Genomic DNA, 22501 nt, shown 5'->3' with positions numbered 1-22501 from the left:
GCATGTGTCAGTCTACTGTCTCTGCAGTGTAAATATGGTAATACCTTGCCACCCAGTTCATAGGCGCAGTCTAGTGGTGTTCTCTGCCTCTTGTTCCTGAGGCCGGATGAGGCTCCACCCCTCAGCAGCAGTTCCACCAGTGGCTGGTGTCCCCCCCGCACCGCCTCATGGAGAGCAGTGTTCCCCTGAAGGTTGGCAATGTTCACCTGCGCATTACTCTGCACAAACATTCATGTATGCAAGAATCATATTAGTGACATTATATCGTATTGAGGTGTATCCTCTCTTTGCTATTTAGGAGAAAGTGTAGGCGCAGTTGGGTGTGTTTACCTGTAACAGAGTGGTGGCAGTTTCTAGGTTTCCACGGAGACAGGCATGGATCAGAGGTGTGTTGCCATACTGATCCTTCTTATTCAGTTTGGCATTGCACTCCAGCAGAAATCTCACCACCTAAACATCAAACACATACAAACATACAGCATGTAATTTCACATTGTAGGTCATTATCATTGCGTTATAGAAGAAAAAAAACTCTATGCATTTCTGTAAACCAATCCAAATTGTCTTGGGAGGTGTTAAGTCGAAGATGCCCCGAGTCAAACGGTAAAATGCTGGTAGTGGAAGTGGAGAAGAATGCCATATGAAATACATTAGGGAAAAGACAAACTTACGTCCACAATTTAAAGCACAGTCCCACTGTGCTTTTATTCAGCACAGTGGGACTATGACTCTGCAGCATGGTTCTCCTGCAGAGTCATATGCTTCAATAGTATAAGGCTGGCAAGATTGTTTTTTCCTATTAACAAATTCAAAGACAGCAATGTCTCTAAACACTGACTGACTTCACTCCTCTAACCATTGCTTCCTACTTCTCAATTCCCAACAAGCATCTCTGGGAAGGCCTTCAAGAATGTTGAAGAACCATTTCAGGTGACTACCTCATGAAGCTCATGCAGAGAATACCAAGAGTGTGCAAAGCAATAATCAAAGCAAAGGCTGGCTATGTGAAGAACCTAAAATATAAAATATTTTGACTTATTTCTCACTTTTTTGTTTACTACATAATTCTAAATGTCCTCATTCATAGTTTTGATGCCTTCAGTGAGAATCTGCAATGAAAACAGTCATAAAAATAAAGAAAAAACATTAAATGAGAAGGTGTGTCCAAACTTTTGCCTGGCTGTGTATGTAGTTTCATTATATATAAAAAATGCTCCTACTGTAAGGTTTAGAAAAAGTTATTCAAACGTGAGGCAGTCGTCTATTTTCTGTGGTGGATTAAGCCACAGTTGGTACTCTAGTAAGTATTTGGAGCATCGTGTATGTTCGACTGAGTCTAAATAAACTGCAGTGTGTCTTCATGTAATGAAGAAATGTGTCACTTAATACAGCAGTAGGGCTCATTGATGTGATTGTAATTCTCTAGACAGCAATGAAGCACTATGGAATAACACATACTGAGCTCTGGATACACACACAGCACCTGCTATGAGAATACATTCAATGTTGGTTTTGATATTTTCATGGAATTTGTTAACAGAAAGAATTGTATAGAGACTGATGCTCTAAATCTTTTTCCTGCACTGTTGAGTTTTGACCTCAAGGTGGTGCAAATGAACTTGTCAGAAGCAGTAAGCAGACTTCCTTGCTGCAGTTAACAGTATGGTGGTTGACCCACTTCTACATAGCACTACTGTAAACATTTTATTTTTACCACTAGTGTGACACAATAGAGAGGCACAGCACCATTTTACAATGGCACTGTCACGGTAAGCAGGGAATCACATCAACTTGTAAATTAGCCGAGTTGTTGGCGATGGTTTTGATTATTGTATAGTATTATATAGAAATATTTATGTCAAATTTAGTATTTATTTTAATATTTAGTATGAATACAGGCAGTATTTGCCACTTTTGTGCATTTGTGACAGACTAATTAATCAGTTAGGCGATTAATCAGCACGATTAAATGCGGTTATGAGGCAATCCGCCTTTGTGTTTTCTATGAGGCGAGTTAACAAGGGCTACACTGGGGCCTGAGTTGCTACTGCAGCTAATGGGTTCTTTTCCATGGTTCTTAACTGCGCTTAAAATTCAGTAAACCTCGATTCCATTGGTGCACAAAGACTACATTTCTTAAAAACACTGCTGCTAAAGGAGGCAGAGACAAAACTAAACATGCGCCTCACTGAGCAGGCAATAAGAGAAGCATTTGTAGAGACAGAGGACATTGCTATTAAATGAGTTAGCAAACCTGAGACAGCACATGAAGTACACATGAAATGAAATTAGCAGAGAATTTTGCAAAACCAGCACTTAAGTAGAGTCTATGTCACAATTTAAAATTAGTCGCTTTACAAAGGTTTGGTTTTTTGGCTACCCTTGGACATTTGTTAGTTCTAGTTTGTATATTTAAAAAAGTGCACTGCAGACAGAATGCAAATCTACTTAAGCAGAGACGACTAAGACAATAACAGTTGAATAAATTTAAATTTCGCAATTTTGTGTCGTAGTACTCCGCAAAGGAACATGGCGGAATTATGTGACAATTGCGTTGGTCTGTCTGTCTGTTTGCAACATTACTCAAAAATGGACCAACGGATTTAGATGAAATTTTCAGGGAAGGTCAGAAATGACCGAAGGACCAAGTGATTTGATTTTGGCAGTGATGCAGCTTATAGTCTGGATCCATGGATTTGTTAAAAATCGCTGTATCATTGCGAGATAGCGGCACTGTAGCTATGACAAAAAGTGACACTACGACAGCTGCCTGCTGACAATCAAATGATTGCGATCCTACTACAAATTTACCGCTGTGGACTTATTGGGACTTGTCCATCGGAAACAATACAAGGAACAATTGATTAAACTGTGGGAGTGTTTCCCAGTGCCATCAATTCCCACCGCCTGAGACATATCTCAGTCACACAATTCAGTATCCGTACATAACGTACACATGCATTAACACACACCTGTGTTCAGCACAAGATCATTTTGTAGGTACATCTATATTAAATGGCCACATTCTATGATGCCGTGATTTCTGATCATCAATAACTAATAAATAAACGCTGTATTTCTTAAAAAAAAACAGCTGCATTTCTGACAATGCCATACGGGGGAATGAACAGCCTGGGCGGAGTACTGTGCTCTGAGAGCTTTTCTTGTTATCGTAATTTACATTATAACTGTATTTTATCAGATACGAAATACAAAACAAAAAACAACATAATATAGACATACATGGGCCATCGGCTGCTCTGCTCTCTACATAGTCACATGGGACGTTGAAAAAACGGTATTGTAAACCACTAATTGATTGCATTAGTTGTATTGTGTTTTGTGTTCCTGCCCTGCAACTGCAGATGGCAATGTGCTAATAACTAAATCTGGCATATTGTAAATCTGGTCCGGTATGTTTTTGGTACACAGTCCCTGAAAAATGAATGTAGCAAATTAAACTGTGACATGCAGCTTTGGAGGACGCATTGATAAATAGTTGCTACTTGATGTAAGTAACTTTACCACAAAATCAAAAAGCCCTTGTGCCTATATTACAAATTCTTCTGTATGATTGTGATTAAGCATGAGGCTAATTTTACACACTGACAAACAGAGGTTCATACAGTTGTGATCAAAAGTTTACTTATACTTAAGATCATATATATCGTGGCAGTATATAATCATTCAAAAACTTTTTCTCACAAATAAAGAAAACAATCATTCATTTTGGTCATTTCATAGAGTTATTATAGGTGATGTGAAAACATGACAAAATCTGCTGGGTCGAAAACACCGCAAATTGAATCATCAGTGTTGGTGATGTTGAAAGTTATGTTAATCAGCCTCTTAACTTCTCATAAATGATTACAATTGACTCCAGCTGGTAACTCCTCTGAGCCAATTTTAATCCATCTGATACACTCATCAGACTACAATGGGAAATTATAAAGAACCCAGCACAGATTTGAAAAAAGTAAATGATTGTATATATGATATCCCTGGTCACTGGATGTAAATTTCTGTTTATGACTGTATACAGTGAAAGCTTGCAGCCTCACTTGTACCACTTCTAGGCCACTTTGTTCCTACCTGGATATGGCTGTTCTGGCTGGCCAGGTGAAGCGGCGTGGCGCTCTGGTTGGTACGTGCATTGACGCTAGCCCCGTGGCGGATCAGCAGAGCAGCCAGCGCTGCGTGGCCGTGCAGAGCTGCAACGTGAAGCGGTGTGAAGCCGTCAACGTTGCAGCTGTTGACGCCAAGAACTCCGGCCTGCGACACGGACAGCTGTAGACACACATCACATAAGGATTATTCAACTTTTTCAATATGCACACTTCAAGTAGAAAAATTAAATTGGTTGCCATGTTTCTGCCGGAGAAGCTGTCAGACCTTCTGAGTGGGAGCGCAGTCCGGACACTGACACAGTGGGTGGCAGAGTAGAGCTTCAGAACGAATGTCTCCTTCATCCTCCTCATCTTCATCCATCCACTCCAGCAGGTAACGCACCTAACACAGACACATACAGGTGACAACAGTGATGACTCAAGTAGGGCTGCAGCTAGCATTTTATTAATGAATATTCTGGTAATTGATCGAGTAATCGGATCTCACGCTTAGCATGCGCGTTATCTCATCAAAAATTGGAAGTGAGCGCGCTGTGAAACAGAAATAACCGTCTTGGTGGAACACGGGCGGACATCTGTGGTGTATTGTACATGTATGTATAAAACAGTGGTGTTGTAGGTTCCCATGGTTTTGTGTTTTAGTTGAATACCTCTGTACTATACCATATATGTACAATACCCTGCACTATACTATATATGTACATTTATTTAGTTGGTGATGCAGAAATCACATAAATATGTTTTTATGTTTGGTCCGTTTAAACTGCTGGTACTGCCACTGATAGAACACAAATAAGAAAACTGATTGGTTTTATTAGTATTTATTATAGAGAATATTCAACCAGTAACATTTGTTTCCCTTTAATTTGGCCACAAATTAAAGTGATTTCCTTCATTATGAGACATTGTCAGACCTACATGCACTTCAATACATTATCATGTTTCAATTAGGGCTGTGACTTCACGCATTAATTTTGATTAATTGATTACAGAAAAAATAACGTGTTAAAAAATTACGCATTTAATTGCGCCTTTCTCAGTTCCCTAATTTCTGGCACACTGGTAACACTGATGCACACTCCAGCCCAGTAGGTGGTGGTTTATCAGAAACTATGAAAACAGAATAAATCTATGGATTTTCAACTTTTTGAAGGTCCTTGAACTACTTGTGTTCATGTGCCATAAATACAGGCTTTAAATCATCAAAATCACATTTTCTACGTGTCCCATTCTAAAATTTTATAAATTTTAAATTATAAACACGCACATGTCTAGTCATTGATTCATCTGTCAACCAAAATTTATTTGAATTGAAAAACTTTATTTTTTGTGTCAAATATTGCTATTTGACAAATATTTGCAAAGCCTTTAAATAATTAAACACATTTTTTTAATCGTGTCCCGCTACTAGTTTGAATATATGACGTTTGATAGTTTTATTGTGAAGCTGTCTGTTAGAAATAATCAGCTGCAAAGATCGGTAAAATAAATACATTTACACACTTTTAACAGTTTTCTACCAGTATTACTGTCTTATATAATTTCGAGTGACAGCTTTTTACCGTTATATATTTTTATTTTCCTCAGTGTTCTCCATTAAAACAACATGTTGACTGAAGCAGCTGCACACGGTCAGTTGATTTGGCTCCTGTTTGAGTGGACGAGTTTGAAGCAGAAAGTCTGAGTTGATAAAGAAAGTTGAAAACCACCTTCATACCTGTTAACTGACTGAGGTTTTAGTTTTTGTCAAGCCGACTCGCACAAAGAAAGTCTGATTATGTCAAACTGTCTTTGTAGTTCAGCCTCTGATCTAATAAATGCCGTAAAGTTAAAATAGAAGCGTCCCGTCAAATTTAAAATCCCCTCATAGTTTATTGATTACAGGTCGTGGTCTGTATAGAATGAAGCGTGGGTCAGGACATGAACAGCAGTCCACTAGCTAGAGACCTGGGGTCTATAGTATGTAGTAGCTTAAACAAAGCCTTGATTCAGAGAATTTTGCCTCAACAAATTTTAGTATTCGCATTTGTCAAATAACTCAAGGAATGGCTTCAGCCCTAGACTCGAGTCTACTTCTTCAAAGCAAGACGTTTATATGAGAAAGCTGCTCATTTTTCTCACCATCTCCACATCATCATCTGCCACGGCACGCAGCAGCTTCTCCACCTGTCAAGCAAACAAACACAGAGAGCGTCAGACAAGACGATGCAACAGCAGCCTTGTTCTTCTTCTGAAGTAATATGTATTCAAGGAGCCTCTCATGAAGGTTAGTACAACTGTTTGTACAGCAGCTACCACCATGGGGAACGCCACTTCAGTTATCACCAGTGCAGCTACTGCAGCCAGGGTAGAGTATCATTGACGTTGTAGTTTTTCCAATTGCATTTCATTTCAGTTTCAGATTTTTCATTGATTGAGATACGAGAACAAGCCAGTGAGATGTCTTCTCTACTGTCTGGTTGTTGCTGTCTGCGTGTTGTGCCATAGTTCACCTCTCTGTGTCGAACTCGATCTCCTTCTGGTTTGGCCTCTGAGCCCAGAGAGGATGTGCTGGACACCGAGGACCGACGGCTGCTGCAGTCTGAGGCCAAAGGGGATCGACTGGGAGACTGAGAGGAAACAGAAAGAAAGTGAAAAAAAATCTATCAAGGCTTATGTTGAAAATGCAAACACCCCACACTTTAAACGAAGTACAGCTAAAATATCAGCTTCCGTTTATACTACATATACTATTGTTCAAAAGTCTGGGGTCACTTAGAATTGTCCTTATTTTTGAAAGAAAAGGAGTTTTTTCAATGAACATGACATTAAATGAATCAGAAATAGTCTAGACACGAAAAAATGAAATTGTCTGGATGACCTCAAACTTTTGAACGCTACTGTATACTTCTTGAGTTCTTTATACATGGTACCTGCTATACTGAGCAACAAAGATTTGTATTTTAACCACACTGAATCTTTTTGATGGAAAAAAATGGATGCAAGCTTTGAAGAGGGATGATATTGCACCTTGTTTCTGTAAAAATCAACAGTGTCACCGTTCATGCTGCTCCATACAGGTACCCAGCTTACACATGTGGCAGAGCAGCTTTTTTTAATGAAACATTTTGCTGCACAGCAGACAGGTTGAGCTCCTACATGCAGGTTCACAGAAGAATTGATGCTGCATTTTCATTTTTAGCACAAGTCCAAGTGTCATTTTCTGTCGAGAATCATACCCTCTTTTACCACCGCCTTATCAAGTGGATTATTACACAAGTCAAAAGCATACGTCTATATATATGCATAGCAGGAGCTTCAATGTGTAATGAACCATAAAGGAAAAAACAAAAAAAATAATGAAAGGATGAAACAGTGAATGTTGGCATTGCAGGGCACACAAATTTAAAGTTAACCTCTGCTAGTGTTGTCTAATTTGTCATAATTTCCGGGTCATATGAATATTTGTCATAACTGTTGTGAGGTTGGAGTTCTATCTGATGAAGACCTGAGAGCAGATGAGACTTACATCAACTCCACTGCCGCTGTGCTGACGTCCGTTCTGGGTTGAGTGCAACAACATGATGATCTACGGGTAAATACAACACATACATGGATGAACAACTGAAAAGTGTTCCACTTAGTTTATGTGCATAACAAAGATGGAAGTTTAGGAAGTTTTTGCAGAATCTGTAATAATAATAGTAATATACCTTGCAGTGCTTTTGGAGCAGGAATTCAAAAGCCAGCAAATAAAACCAAAGTATTAAATCAAGAAAGGCTCTAATAAAAAAGCATGTTCAAGAAGAAAATCATATACAGTCATTGGCCTAGGAGGTCGTGTTAGAGCCTTGAGCCATTAAAGCAAAAACTTTTTCCCCTTCCAAGCATTGCCTATACACACCATTGCTGATGGTACAAAGAGGACAGAAATGCAACGGAAAGACAGGCCATAAAGGACCTTAGAAGATATTAATAAGCCCTTAAAATTCTAAAACATACTGGGAGCCAGTGTAAAGAAGCTAAAGCCGATACGATGTACAGTGCCATGAAAAAGTATTTGCTCCCTTCTCAAACTCTTATTTTTTTGAATATTTTTCCCACTTAAATGTTTAGGATCAAACAAATTTAAATATTAGACAAAGATAACCAAAGCAAACAAAAAATACAGTTTTTAAATGATGATTTAATGTTTAAAGGGAAAAATTTGCTGAAGTTTCCATGAACTTCAGCATATTTTAGACCCAGATTCCTGACTACAAAGTCCAGGTGCAGTTTAGACGAGCTCGTCTCAAGTCTTAAAGATACCTGAGCCAGCCTCAGTACAGAGCGTTGCACTGACATTGAGCTCAAACTGTAGAAAGGCAGCATCCTGCAAAGTAAAAACCTGCAACCGCAACAAACATCTTAACATTTTGGTGCAGTTTGTCTTCGTCTCTCAACCGTGTGTGTGTTGCTGACCTTGGAGTTGAGTGCACACTGCAGCGGTGACTCTTTGCTCTTGTTCAGGATGTGGGTGCTGGCTCCGTTCTCCAGCAGCACCTGGATGATTCCCTCATAACCCCAGCGGGCCCCCATGTGCAGCGCTGTGTCACCTTTATCATTCTGAAGGTCCAGATGACATGTTTGGACATCGTAGTACACCAAGGCCTTCACACACTGACAAACACAACACACAGCATGACCATCATTAGAGGGGAATTTTCTTCCCAAGACACACTGAAAGGAATTTTCTGACCCCTGAACCTCAGTCATTTTCATTATATATCTGTCTATCTATCTATCTATCTATCTATCTATCTATCTATCTATCTATCTATCTATCTATCTATCTATCTATCTATCTATCTATCTATCTATCTATCTATCTATCTATCTATCTATCTATGTCTGTCTATCTGTCTAATGTCTAATTTAAATACAGAAAAACCAAAAATTACTACATCCAAATCAAAAGCAGCCAACTGAAAGGTAATTCATTTTCTAATTATATAAAAAGGTAAAGCAAAAAAAATAAAGAAAGAAAAAAGCATCTCTAACTAGCAAATATTTAGCATTTTAAATCAACAGTCTGGTAACCAAATTATTCAACTGACCAAAAAAAATGTCTCATTTGTTGACTAATCCAGTGGTTCCAAACCAGACAGTGTTTTTCTGTATGTTTGGTTAGTTTTTGTGAATACAGTTTATCTCTATAGGAAGCTAAAATGATCCAAGTTGCTCAGAATTTACAGAAAAAATAACAAAGTTCCTAGCGCTGTGGACGAAGGAACCACAGCACTGATTAATAAACTCCACAATCTGGGAAGAAAAGGGGGTTGTAATAATGAAATTTAGTGATTGACGTACATCCTCGTGTCCGTACATGCAGGCGAGGTGCAGAGGAGTATTGCTGTTGTTGTCCTGAGCGTCTGCGTTTGCCTTGTAGTGCAGCAGCAGCAGCTAGAAAACAGAAACATGATGTAACTCTTTAGAATTTGTGGATTTTCGTCACCCCTGTCCCTATGTCCGTTCACCTATCCCCACTCACGGCAGCTCAAGCACACCAGCTCACATATGGCACACTGCTCAGAAAAACTACACTACTACTACACAATGAAAAGTTGTACTATTGAAGTAATTCAGCCATACATGTTGGAACTGGAAACTGGTTCTGAAGGAGAAAAATGAGAGAGAGCTCCACCCTGTTAAGTAAATAGTAACTTAAACATCGCCTTTCTACCTTCGTGGTAGCGGGCGCTTAGTGAACCGGAAACCTTCTGGCTGCAAGGCAAAAGTGCTAACCACCAAGCCACTGTGCAGCCCAACACATGAACAAGTAAAGTTGAAACTAAAAGCATCGAGGTGGTGGAATTACTGAAGCCTAAAACAGAGAGATGCTATATTAAGCATAATGTCCATTTCTACGGAATCATGTTATTACTATTAATCTGTTGCTTATTTCTCATTTACCCTCTGCTTTGCCTTTTATGTGTGCGTTTAATGTCATGTGATATATGTTCACCGTGACTCCCTGGTATCCACGCTGACAGGCCAGGTGCAGTGGTGTTAGGGCATGGTAGTCCGTGGCATTGACTGGAGCTCCTTTATGTACCAATATGTCAATCAGCTGGGCTTGACCTGACAAACAAAACACACACACAGGTTGGTTTATCATTACTCTGCCAAGGAAGGCGGCAGAGTTATGTTACGATTGTCTGTCTGTACACAACATTACTCAAAAACGAGGAACAACTGATTAAATCGTGGGGGTGTTTCTGAGTCCCATCAATTCCTGCCACCCGCTACATAGTTAGATCACGTGATTCGGTATCCGTACAGAACGTACACATACATAGCACATGTCTGTGCTCATTGCAAGGTCATTTCGTTTGTGGGTACATCTACATTAAATGGCCACATTTTATGTTGCCGTGATTTCTGATCATCAATAACTAACAAACAAATGCTACATTCATTAAAAAAAAAAAAAAAAAAAAAAAAAATGCTGCATTTCTGACAATGCCATATGGGAGAATAAACAGCCTTGGCAGAGTACAGCACTCTCTGAGTGCTTTTCTAGTTTCTATATGTAATAATAATATCATGTATGGCTCATGGTATTAAACAAAATCATGACATATTCTCTGAGTGAGAGCATCTACTCACCACAGATAGCAGCGACGTGCAAAGGTGTGTAACCTCGATCATCTCTGGAGAACGGCGTGATGATGGACGGATCATTCAATCGCCTGAAACACAAAGTCAACAACCCGTCAGTTTATAGCAGTAATTAATGGCCAATGACAATCAGGATGGAGCAGCCCAAGAGATTTTATGATCAATGGATTCACAACAATGCAGGCTTTGCCTAATTTCATAGATGATGACAGTCTTGTTTTTCCTCAAAACACTGGAGCAAATTTCATACCTGGTGAAGTCCCATCAGTTTTTGACTATTATCTTCCTGTGTCCTATTGTATTTCACTGCTGTTCTGCCCATTTCCACAAGAACACAAAACTTATGTGAAAGTAGCCTCAAACTGGAGTCACAAAGTGTTCCTGCCCGTTTTACTGCACATACACTACTGTTCAAAAGTTTGAGGTCACTTAGAAATGTCCTTATTTTTGAAAGAAAAGCAGTTTTTTTCAATGAAGATAACATTAATCTGAAATAAAGTCTAGACATTGTTAATGTGGTAAATAACTGTTCTAGCTGGAAACGGCTGATTTGTTGTACAGAGGCCCATTTCCAGCAACCATCACTCCTGTATTCTAATGCTACATTGTGTTAGCTAATTGCGTTGAAAGGCTAATTGATGATTAGAAAACCCTTGTGCAATTATGTTAGCATATGAACAAAAGTGTGAGTTTTCATGGAAAACATGAAACTGCCTGAGTGACCTCAAACTTTTGAACGGTAGTACACATATTGTTTCACTGTTTGCAAAATGGTACTAAATACCCTTTGCATGTGTGTGATTGTGTAGGGTTGTTTTAGTAACTGCTATCTTTGTGAGGACCAATTTTGACTCTCCACCATATTTATTAGGAGGACCTTTAGGTTGGTTATGGGAAACAGGAAGCGAAAGGGCAAATTGTTTTTCGTTCCTAATTTACAGCTCTGATGCCACACAAAATGGAGAAAGGGGGAAATTATGGTGTGAGAAAAAAAGGAAATAGTAATCTGGGGTAATACTGGAAAACAAAACAGTTTCATTTCTAATGTACGAGGTGTGACAAGAAAAAGAAACAGGACATTTGTTGCTGAGCACACGATTCATCAGCCACACAGCAATAAGCACATCATAGTGTTGATCAACATCTCAACATATGTGGAAAAAGCAACACTTCAGCTGACTGACTAGCTTCCTTTTCACAGGTGAGTGAAGTGTCCTCTGTCACAATGTTGAAGGGCGAATATTAAGTTCTTGGCTAACTTGGGAAAAACTCCAGCCCAAACTCTTGCCTTGCTGAAGAACGTGTATAAGGAACGAACAATGTCCTGAGCTGTGAACGTATTTCACACTACTTCTGGCATCTAACAACAGAAACTGAAAAATACCAGAACTGAGATATGGTGAATTTAGCTGCATTAAAACAAAAACAAGTGAGGAGGACAGGCCAGAGCGACACTGTGCTTCCATCTTGCAGCATCTGTATATGTGTTAAGAAGTCGTCAGCAACAAATGAAAGAGAGCATTAAAATTACTATCAAGTCTATTGTTACCAACACCTGTACTTATATACATTGACAAGTGATTTTCATGCCTCAGAGCCAGCTGAGAGAACATAGACGGTGCTCACTGGGACAGGGGAAGAACACATATGCTGTGCAGAATGTCAGTGTGTGTGTCTGGACACTAACCCTGACAGCTGGAGGTCACAGAGATCACAGGAGCAGAGAGGATGGCACATCCTGACATCCTCGTCACCCTCTCCTTCACTCAGCAGACGTTCCACTTCTGTTTCATTTCCATTTGCTATGTGCTACAACATACACACACACATACATTTGGCATGAGCAGGAGATCTGAAGTAAAAGGTGCCTCATATTTGATTATTTCATTTTTGGAAATATGAGAATTTATCTCCCTTCCTTGTGTACCTGGTCTTAAATAGCAAACTTTTGGTTTTGGGCTGCGGGTAAGATTCTAAAAAGCTCTCTGAGAGCCCTGTTAAAATAAAGTTCATTAACTTGTACCTATTTACACTGCTGCTGTTCTTTGCATGCCAGTCCCACAGATCCAGCCCTTACAGTGGTGTTTCTCAAAGTGGAGGGGCGAAGAGGCAAGCAACGGGAAGGAATAGGTCCATGTACGTGGAACGAATTAGCTGAACTATTGTTGAAACATCGGCCTCCTTTTCGCAGCGCACACACAACAATACTCAAACTGCAACGTCACGGTAACCAGGGTCCCTCGGCTTTGGAACGACCTGCCTCAGGAGATAAGGCTTGTCGAATCAGCAAATTCTTTTAAATCACTTCTTAAAACCCACTTTTATAGACTCACCTTCCAGTAAAGTTCTCTTTTATCACTATGTTCTACCTGTCAAAGCACTTTGTGAAACATTCTTCTGAAAGGTGCTATGCAAATACAGTTATCATTATTATTATTATTATTATTATTATTATTATTATTATAACCTTCCTCAATTCATCCTGCTCTGTCCACGGTGGTTAGCTGTCAATAGTTGAACAGAATGGAGAAATATTTGACCAGGACGAAAAGGAAAATAGAGCAGAAACCACACAAGACACAACATCCTGAAAAAAAGTCAAGATAATATGACGAGGCTCTTGGCTTCATAGTGAATGTGGTTGGAGGTGAGGAGAGACAGACCCCTGTGTGTTTTGTCAGAAAACTCTCACAGCTGTCAGTATGAGACCAAACAAATTAACAAGAGACATAGAGACATTACATCACAGTCACGTCAAGAAGCCACTTGATTTCTTTTTGAGAAAATTTGATGAATACCGTAAGCAGGAAAATCGCGTGGTAAAAGCTGCATCGGTGAACAGCAAAGCACAAACGCCGTCGCAGAAGGTTGCATATAGAATTGCCAAGGGCAGGAAACCACATACAACAGCTGAGGATGTCATACTCCCCGCTGCTCTTGATATGGTGTCAGTGAGTTATTTAGTCCTCTGAAGGAGTTGCCTGACAGAAACAGCTTGAGAGCCACTGCCTTACAGCAAATTCTTACTCCAAAGTTAAAGATGTAACTTGCCAACAGTTCTTGTATCATCTCTGTTTCTTTTGAGTTCTGCTTTACTCTCAACGTGCCCTTTGATGTGTAACTGACAAGTAACTAACAAAACAACCAAGGTTTGACAGAGGGTGACCTACTACAATATCAGGACTATAACAGCAGAAACACCTACATTTGGCAGGATTGTTAACTATTAAACTCGATTGCAAGACACTGTCCATTAGCTTTAAGCTCCACACACAGCTAATGTAAATTAATGTGCAGTTTTTCACCATTTTACATGTTAGATTCTGATCTATCATTAATACTATCATGATTGGTGATGAATTTTTTGACACCAGTATCTGGTTTCCACTTGAGGAAGTTGCAGGTGGAGGTACATCTGCATCAAAGTAGACATTAACCCCTGGTGTTTAGTTCAGTAACTGGAATGGAGTCTGTGATTCAGCAGCTGCTGAGTGTTGCAGCTCACCTCAAACAGACAGTGGATGGGCGTGGCAGCGCTCTGAGACAGCAGACTCATCCTCTCCTTGAACAGAGCCTTGTCGTTGAGCTCACCTGAGCCCTTAGTGGGGAAAAACAGACATGGATTACCTTCACTACTGTCAAACAGCTGCTCAGATACATGGCATGGCAGAATCAAATTTCAATCCCTGTGTACGTCTGCTTGTGCCTCACAGAGTGTGTGTCCTGAAGCTTTCCCAGGTTGATGTATTCCACTGCAGCCTCGAAGGTGCTCAGACAGTAGCTGAGTTCATCTTTGCTGGAGTGGCTGAAGCAGAAGTTCCTGATGTAGCTCAGGTTGGCCATCCTAAAGACGTACAAAAGGAACTTAAAGATTGAAGACAGAACACAGCTCATCCGTATCAACGAAGTGAACTAACCATATTGAATAGCCATTGTCAATGACCAAATCAGCGACTTTCTCACTGGTGACCGAGAACTCTGATTCTTATGTAAAACATGTTAAAGCACACAATTCATTTCCTAGTATTGTTTAAAATCACAATTTATGGGAACCTTAACAATACACAGTACCAGTCAAACATTTGGACTCTACTACTGCTTAACAGGTTTTTCTCTATTTTTAGTATGCTTTACAGTGTGGAATAAAACAAAGATATCACAACTAATGTGTAGAATTATATGGTGAGAAAAAAACTGTAAAGAAAGCAAAACTATGTACAATGTCTATGTTTTGGATTCCTTAAATTAGCCACTGTTTACCTTGATGACAACTATGAATACAACAATGTTAATATCTCCAGTATGAGATTTTTCCTGGGAATGGCTTTGTCTTCATAAAAGACAGTGAGTAAGTGGTCAAGGTACAGTTCTTTTTTTCATTTTCATTGTGATATAGTATTTTATTTCAGTCAGTACTTCATTTCACCTATAAAGTCTAAGATCACAGTGAATGTCCTTCCATGCTCACCAGTTGGGGATTTCCGTCTTCACCAGCAGATAGAGGACAACAGAGAGGAGGTCATCTGCACTCACAGCTTCTATACTGACTGCAGAGGAGGGCACACATTTAGTTACTGAAAATAACACTGACACACAAAAATAGCATTCATTATATTCACTCAGCTGTCCTGTCTGCTTTTCATCTTTGCTATGTCCTGATGCTGCTGTACACTTTACCTCTGTCCAAACCTAATGACTAAATGGGCCTCTTGACAAACATCAATTAGGAATGCATAGCACTACTCTGCCAACTGACAGCGGGGCTACTGTGAGCCAATAAGCTTGGATTTTCCAAAGCAAACTGGGCAAACACATTATAGGCGACAGAGCAGGGACTGTCTTGTCTGCTGATGTGATTACACACAGTGAGCGGACACGCGAGATCTGCCTGTCCCAAGATATGACCGACTGACTCCGTCTGATTACACAACATAGCCAATAACACTGATAATCCTTCATTTCACTGAGTTACGTATTTAATAGTGCTGGGCAACGCTAAAAATTTTTTAAAAATCGCAATTAATTGCATGATGTTCTGCAATTAATGGCATTGTTATACATAAAATTAAATGATTATTTTAAAAATAGTGTATTCTGCACTTTTTAAAGTATTGTTATATGAAAATACAGTAACATTTGGTTTGCCAACACTTTAAATAAATAAAGTGCTTTTAAACAGCAGTATTCCCTTTACACAGTAGCAGTTAAAACATTTCTTGTAAATTTCAACTTAAACATAAATGTAGTCAACTCAAATCAAACCAAAGCCGTTTGCCACAGCAAGGGCATTAACGTTTTATCTGGTTTGTTATAGAAAAACAAGTTACCCTCAGAGTCCAGAGCCATGATCATAACATTATAACGCTAACCTTCTCAGCAACAGCAAGTTAACATTCATAAATCTGCATTCTTATGTTTTCTGAACAGGAACCAGCAGCAACAGTTTTCTTTCATCAGGAAACAGCAGAAACAGTCTATGCGTCGGGGACTATAGCCCCTGTGGGTCGCCTGCTAGTGATGCAGGTTGAGTTCATACATGCCGTCATTCATTGCGATCCTAAGAACGTTCCTCAGATCGACATCTTCCACAATGCTAATCAGAATGCAATCTATAGCTAACTACTTCACTGCAGCATTTGTTATCTTGTCTAGTTTATCTCTCTTTCTTCTGCATCCAACCAGTCTGCCGAAACCTCCCTCCACTGTTAGTTTGGGTGAGACATGATGACGCTCATCCTAAGTAGTGCTCAACATCCAGCTCTCCTGTGATCCATGGTTTGTCTCTGTGTATTCAGAGCCAGTTAGCAACGGACTTTGATAATAACGTTAACGTGCGATAAAATAATTGTCGGTGTTAATTAATGCCTTAACGCATGCCCAGCCCTAATATTAAATAAGGTGTTTTATGTGAATAACAGAAGATAAAGACATTTACACATATCTTACTGTGTCAGGTCACTGCATATAAATGCCATTTTGTTCAAGGGACTAAAGCTTTAGTTTTCAAGAAATGTTTCTGAGCTGAAAGTGATCTGATTACTTTCTCTAGAGGAGTATAGAAGTTTAATTCAGGGGTGCTTAATTTGTCACACACCACCCGCAATTATGTGTAAGACTGAATGATTTACACTTAGCATTATGCAAAAGGCACGGGTGGAAAAAAAAACTGTCCAGTGAAGATGCTTTAAACAAACTAGTGATGGTTATAAGTAACGTTTTCCTTTTAAAACAGGAGCAGTTGTCAGAGACACACTTGCAGAGTTTTTCAAGGTACTTGGCAGGTAGGCTGCTCTAAGACAGACATTCAGGCTGTCTCAGCGTTGTTCATGTCTTCATGTAATCCCAGGCTGACTCCATGATGCTGAAATGAAATCTATTGGGGTCGAACTATCTGTTGCAGGACTCTATGTTCTATACGACTATGTGCATGTTTAAACTGGTTGTCCAGGAATTTAGGATGCCTCTCTGATGGGTAATAATTTGTTTCTCAGCATTACTTCTTCACTCATTCTCACCAATTTCCCATTTCCATTTGGACAAATGCCGCTCTACAACTGCAAGAAACCTGCCTTGTTTTCTGTCAGAGTCAAATATTTCAAATTCAGACTCATCAGTCCAGTTAAATGGTGGCAGAAATGAAGCTCAGCTAAACAGCTCTATTTAGATAAACAAACTAAATTCAACTTATCAACTTAAATTTATCAGCAAGACATCTTGAAGATTATTCGTCTGATACTGAGATGGAGCAAAGTAAACGAAGAACATGGAGTTCTAACCCTCTGAACTGGGCATTTTTCGCTATCACATTTTTCCTCTCAGTTTTCACTGAAATATAAAGGTTTGCACCTCGATCAAAACAGTACAACCACGACTACAAGTGGGGAGAACTCAGAACAATGTCATTGAATAGTGTAGTTACACACACACACACACACACACACACACACACACACACACACACACACACACTAATTACCAGTGCGTCTGGGGGTCTGGGTGGCAGTCAGGGCGACTCTGCGCAGGCACAGCAGTTTGAGGAGGGGCGACGTCTGCTGGTTGAGCTGACTCAGGTCTCGCTTTGCCCGTGACAAGTTTATGCTACAGAAACATAACAGCAGTAGCAAAGATGACAGGTCAGGAATACCAAAAAGTTCCTTAGAAGTTCCTTAGTGAAATGAGGTTAGAAGAGAACAACTTGATAAAAATTCCTCCACATGGATGGCATGGATGTTCATGCTTGACGAAAGGGCTGTTTAGAAAGCTCTATCTGATGGTATGTTCATGGTCACTCTGAAGTCTGATATTTGAGTCTGGCTGCACTTACTGTAAAATGAATGAAATGCGTCAAGTGAATGAAATGTTAAAGTACCAACCAAATTCACACACTCCTTTTCAAGACGACCATGTTTGCTTGTTATTTATCCTCTGGATTAAATTTGTTTATTAATGTAATCTGAATACAGTACAGCTCCTCAATGCAACACCTTTTTGGAGAGCTTTCTGAAACATTACTAACACATAAAGGTGACTAAATGTTGTCTGTGAATTTTGACCTTTGGACCAATAACAGAACAAGAAGTCCACTTCAGCGACAAAGACAAAGCATTATAACAAGAAGACGCTTCCTTTCAGTGACCTGTTGTTAGATTCCGACTGATCCTGTCTCCATGTTGGCGATCATTTATAAGTAGAAGTCATTAAAGAAGCTACCCATGTTATAGTTGTGTTTTTCCACACACATAAATACAAGCAACATGGTCAGAAAAGTTTTTTTTAGATGCGAAATTTTAGATCAAAGTGAATGAGAAAGGTGCTGTGCAACTTTTTTTTTTTGCTTTCTGTGATTTTTTCGACTTGGTGGTGAAATGTGGAAAAAGCCTTCCCCAAATTACTTCACACAACTTGCTTGTGTGTGCTTGTCAATAAATGGGACTGCATGTAGTTCACACTTATGTCGTGGTAAAACTAATATGGAAAGTGTTCCAAGGTCTGCTCCAGGAAGATTGCACTGCGACTGTTACCAAAAAGCGAGCAGTGCTCATTTACACATGAAGCTGACATTTTCAGTTGCTGTCAGATTACTGGAAATGAGTACATGTCTAAAAATGGACTTCCCATTTTCTTTCTCCATGAACCTGTCTCTTTCTGTCTTTATTTCTCTGTCTACGCCTCCCTTAAAGTTCGCAAATCTGACCCATGTGAACTTTAAACAAGCAACAGATCAGAAATATAACAACTATCCGAAGTCTGATTTATCCATCAACCCCTGTCCCCATTAATTGATTTTGTGAATGGGACCTTACTACTTCACCAAGGAATGCGGTGGAGTTATGTAACGATCAGCGTTGGTTTGTCTGTCTGTCTGTGTGCAACATTACACAAAAATGGACTAATGGATTTGGATGAAATTTTCAGGGAAGGTCAGAAATGACACAAGGACCAAGTGAGTAGATTTTGGCAGTGATGCGGCCTTTAGTCTGGATCCATGGATTGTTAAAGATTTCTGTATTATTGTGAGATAGCAGCATGGCGTCACTGTAACTATGACAACATGTGGACACTACATCAGCAGCCTGCTGCGATCACATGATTACGATCCTACTATAAATCCACCGCTGTGCATTTATCGGGACTTATCCGTCAGAAATGATACAAGGAACAACTGATAAAATTATGGGAGTGTTTCTGAGTCCCATCAAGTCCCGCTGCCCGCTACATATTTAGGTCATGCGATTCGGTATCTGTACATAACATACACATGCATAACACACACCCGTGCTCAGTGCAAGGTCATTTTGTTTGTGGGTGCATTGATATTAAATGGTCACAGTCTATGTTGCCGTGATTTCTTATCATCAATAACTAATAGAAAAATGCTGCATTTCTGACAATGCCATATGGGGAAATGTGCTCTTTGAGTACTTTTCTTTTTGTTCATAATGTTGTACTGAGATCAAGTTCTCATAATTAATAGATTCTTTGCTGTGACTGTAAGATATAGAAGTCATAATTGTGAGTTATGGTGTCCATCTTTTCTTTTCTAACTGTAACACTATTGTGTTTTGAAGCTGTGATGTGTTGAACTAACCAGAACTTAGGTTTGACTCCCAGGTCCTTCTGCTGCAGCTCCTGCAGACTCCTGGTAGTTTTGTTGAAGGCAGCATCCTGTTGATGAGCAGCAATAAACAAGTGAGAGTGTGAAACTGCTATTACATCAACGATTACAATGACATTGACATGGAACTGCTGCTGCACTAATCATTTATGTGCTGTTTTCATCACAGCAACAAGAGACACTGATGGAAAAGAAAAATGAACAGATTTAAGGAAAATCTTGAGATCTCCTTTATTTCATCTCACAAAGTAATTTATGTTGGAGTGGTCTGATGTTCTATACTGTAGCTTCTGTTAGTATTTCACTTGCTGCATGAAGATGTCTTTTACCTGCACCACAAGACACATTTGGATCTCTAGAAGAAGCCAGTAACAAAATGATTGCTCAGTATTGCAAAGCATCAACCCTCTAGAGCTTCTGGTGTTGTACCAGCTGCTGAGTCAGAAGTGTGGTGAACATCAATAACAAGTAGATTTTCTTTAGTTTTCATAGAACTCAAATGCTGTACTGTGATGTACACTCAACTAGCTGCAGCAACTGCATAAAAATTCAGCAGAAGTCAGTCATTTCATTTCTATAACATGCATTTTTTAATCATGGCGTGCAATCCTACCTGGCTAGCTTCAAGCGTTCCCACAAAGTTAAAGATTAAATCATGGATGCCATGATGAACATACATCTAGAAAAACAAGAAGATAAACAACGTTGGAAAATTGGTGTCAGACAATCCCGGTGACATTTAAAATGTATCTGCAAAGCTTTGAATTAGTTATTGTGAATTAGGTGACACAATGATGGAGCTTTTGCAATTTTAAAGAAATAAACATTTTGATTTATACTGCAAAGTAAGAATAACTTCTAAGACAAAAGCCAGACATAAATTCCAACTGTTTTAGTTGACTTGATATAAAAGGACAAGCCAAAAATAATAATAAACACATTTTTGAAGCTGATTTTTGTGAGCTGACCTAAGTTTACATTGATTTCATCCATCTTAATTTCCTAATGCTATTGGTCACTTCAAATGCATGAGCAATATAAAGACAATGTAATAGATATGGTACAAAAACAGCATGTTTGGTTTGAAAAAGAAACAAGAGTGACATCACCTCCACCGCCTGTTTGAGAAGAGTCATCTGAAGCTCCTGCTTAGCCAGAAGTTTCTGCAGAAAAGTAACACAATCATCATACCAGTAAATGCAAAGAAATGCGTGAGTAATTGCAAAGGATGAGGCTGAACTCCTCCTGTTACTGTGATTAGACAGAAAATTGACCAGAGACAAGGGTGTTACACATCATGTAATGACAGTACAGAGAGTCTACCAAAGCATTCTGGCATCCTGACATCAATAGTCATGTACATTGTTTTTGTATCCCAGTGCAGACATCACATCATTCAAAACGCATGACTTCTCAGTTCATTATTTTAGGGTGATGGTATGGCGCATTTTTCAGTCGCCTGCTAGATTGAATACATTTCTGTTTCAATCAATCCATCACACAGTCATCTTGATGTCTCATGTTTTACTCACTGTACATAACCAGAAACACATGCCACAGGATACTTTAGTGCTATGTCTATTTGTACAGTGATTATCTGTATGACTCTGGGCATTTCTGAAACACGTGATCTCAGGCCAGAATACTGCATCCAGACACATCTTGTATAGCCATAGATGAAGCTGCTGCAGCTTCTGCTGCTCTGCTAACATGCTACTCATGGCTTTCATTTTTCCCCCTCTATTTCTTTTAAATGTGTCCCACAGCTATCCTAAACTTTAGACTAAACCTACTCCTTCTCTACAGGTTCATCACTTGATGCATGAGCGCTCCATGTGAAAGTCAAACATTTACAGGTGTGTCACTGGAAAGGTGTCCCCTATTTGTCAATAAAATGTCAGAAGCAAAATGTGACAATTTTAACTACGAGCAACGTGTAATTCCAGTTTATTTCAACCTGATGTACTTGACGAGTCAAAAGTTTGGACACACCTTCTTATTCAAAGTTTTTTTCTTTATTTTTACTACTTTCTACACTGTAGATACACATTGAAGACATCAAAACTATTAAGCAAGATATGTGGAATTATGTAGCAAACAAAAAATTGTGAAGTAACTCTAAACATGTTTTATATTTTATTTATTCTTCAAAGTAGCCTCCCTTTGCTTTGATTACTGCTTTTGACACTCTTGGTCTTCTCTCAGTGAGCTTCATGAGGTAGTCACCTGAAATGGTTTTCACTTCACAGGTGTGCCTTGTCAAGGTTAATTTGTGGAATTTCTTGCCTTCTTAATGGGGTTGGGACCATCAGTTGTGTTGTGCAGAAGTCAGGTTGGTACACAGTTAACAGCCCTATTTGACAACTGTTAGAATCCATATTATGGCAAGAACCAATCAGCTAAGTAAAGAGAAAGGACAGTCCATCATTACTTTAAGAACTGAAGGTCAGTCAGTCCGGAAAATTGCAAAAACTTTCAATGTATTCCCAAGTGCAGTCGCAAAAACCATCAAACACTACGACAAAACTGGCTCACATGAGGACGGTCCCAGGGAAGGAAGACTGAGTGTTACCTCTGCTGCTGAGTTTAAGTTCATCTAAATCACCAGCCTCAGAAATCA

General features: G+C 39.3%; 1 protein-coding gene across 3 annotated transcripts in view; it reads right to left on the bottom strand.

Annotated features, from left to right (window-relative positions):
* Positions 1–22501, bottom strand: part of ankrd27 (ankyrin repeat domain 27 (VPS9 domain)) — a 45600-nt gene that overhangs the window by 4880 nt on the left and 18219 nt on the right. For all 3 annotated transcript variants that reach the window (XM_035945026.2, XM_023263394.3, XM_035945025.2), the window contains 19 exons: positions 20991–21044; positions 20495–20560; positions 19855–19931; positions 17743–17864; positions 15235–15313; positions 14478–14610; positions 14272–14364; positions 12454–12575; positions 10755–10837; positions 10111–10226; positions 9456–9548; positions 8568–8765; positions 7636–7695; positions 6620–6736; positions 6249–6293; positions 4393–4509; positions 4093–4287; positions 331–450; positions 45–218 (listed from right to left, as the gene is read on the bottom strand). In XM_035945026.2, coding sequence (XP_035800919.2) covers positions 45–218; positions 331–450; positions 4093–4287; positions 4393–4509; positions 6249–6293; positions 6620–6736; positions 7636–7695; positions 8568–8765; positions 9456–9548; positions 10111–10226; positions 10755–10837; positions 12454–12575; positions 14272–14364; positions 14478–14610; positions 15235–15313; positions 17743–17864; positions 19855–19931; positions 20495–20560; positions 20991–21044 — 2064 coding nt within the window. The remainder of the gene's footprint in view (positions 1–44; positions 219–330; positions 451–4092; positions 4288–4392; positions 4510–6248; positions 6294–6619; positions 6737–7635; positions 7696–8567; positions 8766–9455; positions 9549–10110; positions 10227–10754; positions 10838–12453; positions 12576–14271; positions 14365–14477; positions 14611–15234; positions 15314–17742; positions 17865–19854; positions 19932–20494; positions 20561–20990; positions 21045–22501) is intronic.

Source organism: Amphiprion ocellaris, chromosome 3, assembly GCF_022539595.1.
Source record: "Amphiprion ocellaris isolate individual 3 ecotype Okinawa chromosome 3, ASM2253959v1, whole genome shotgun sequence".
Classification (NCBI taxonomy): domain Eukaryota; kingdom Metazoa; phylum Chordata; class Actinopteri; family Pomacentridae; genus Amphiprion; species Amphiprion ocellaris.
This window is presented reverse-complemented; position numbering and strand designations above follow the sequence as displayed.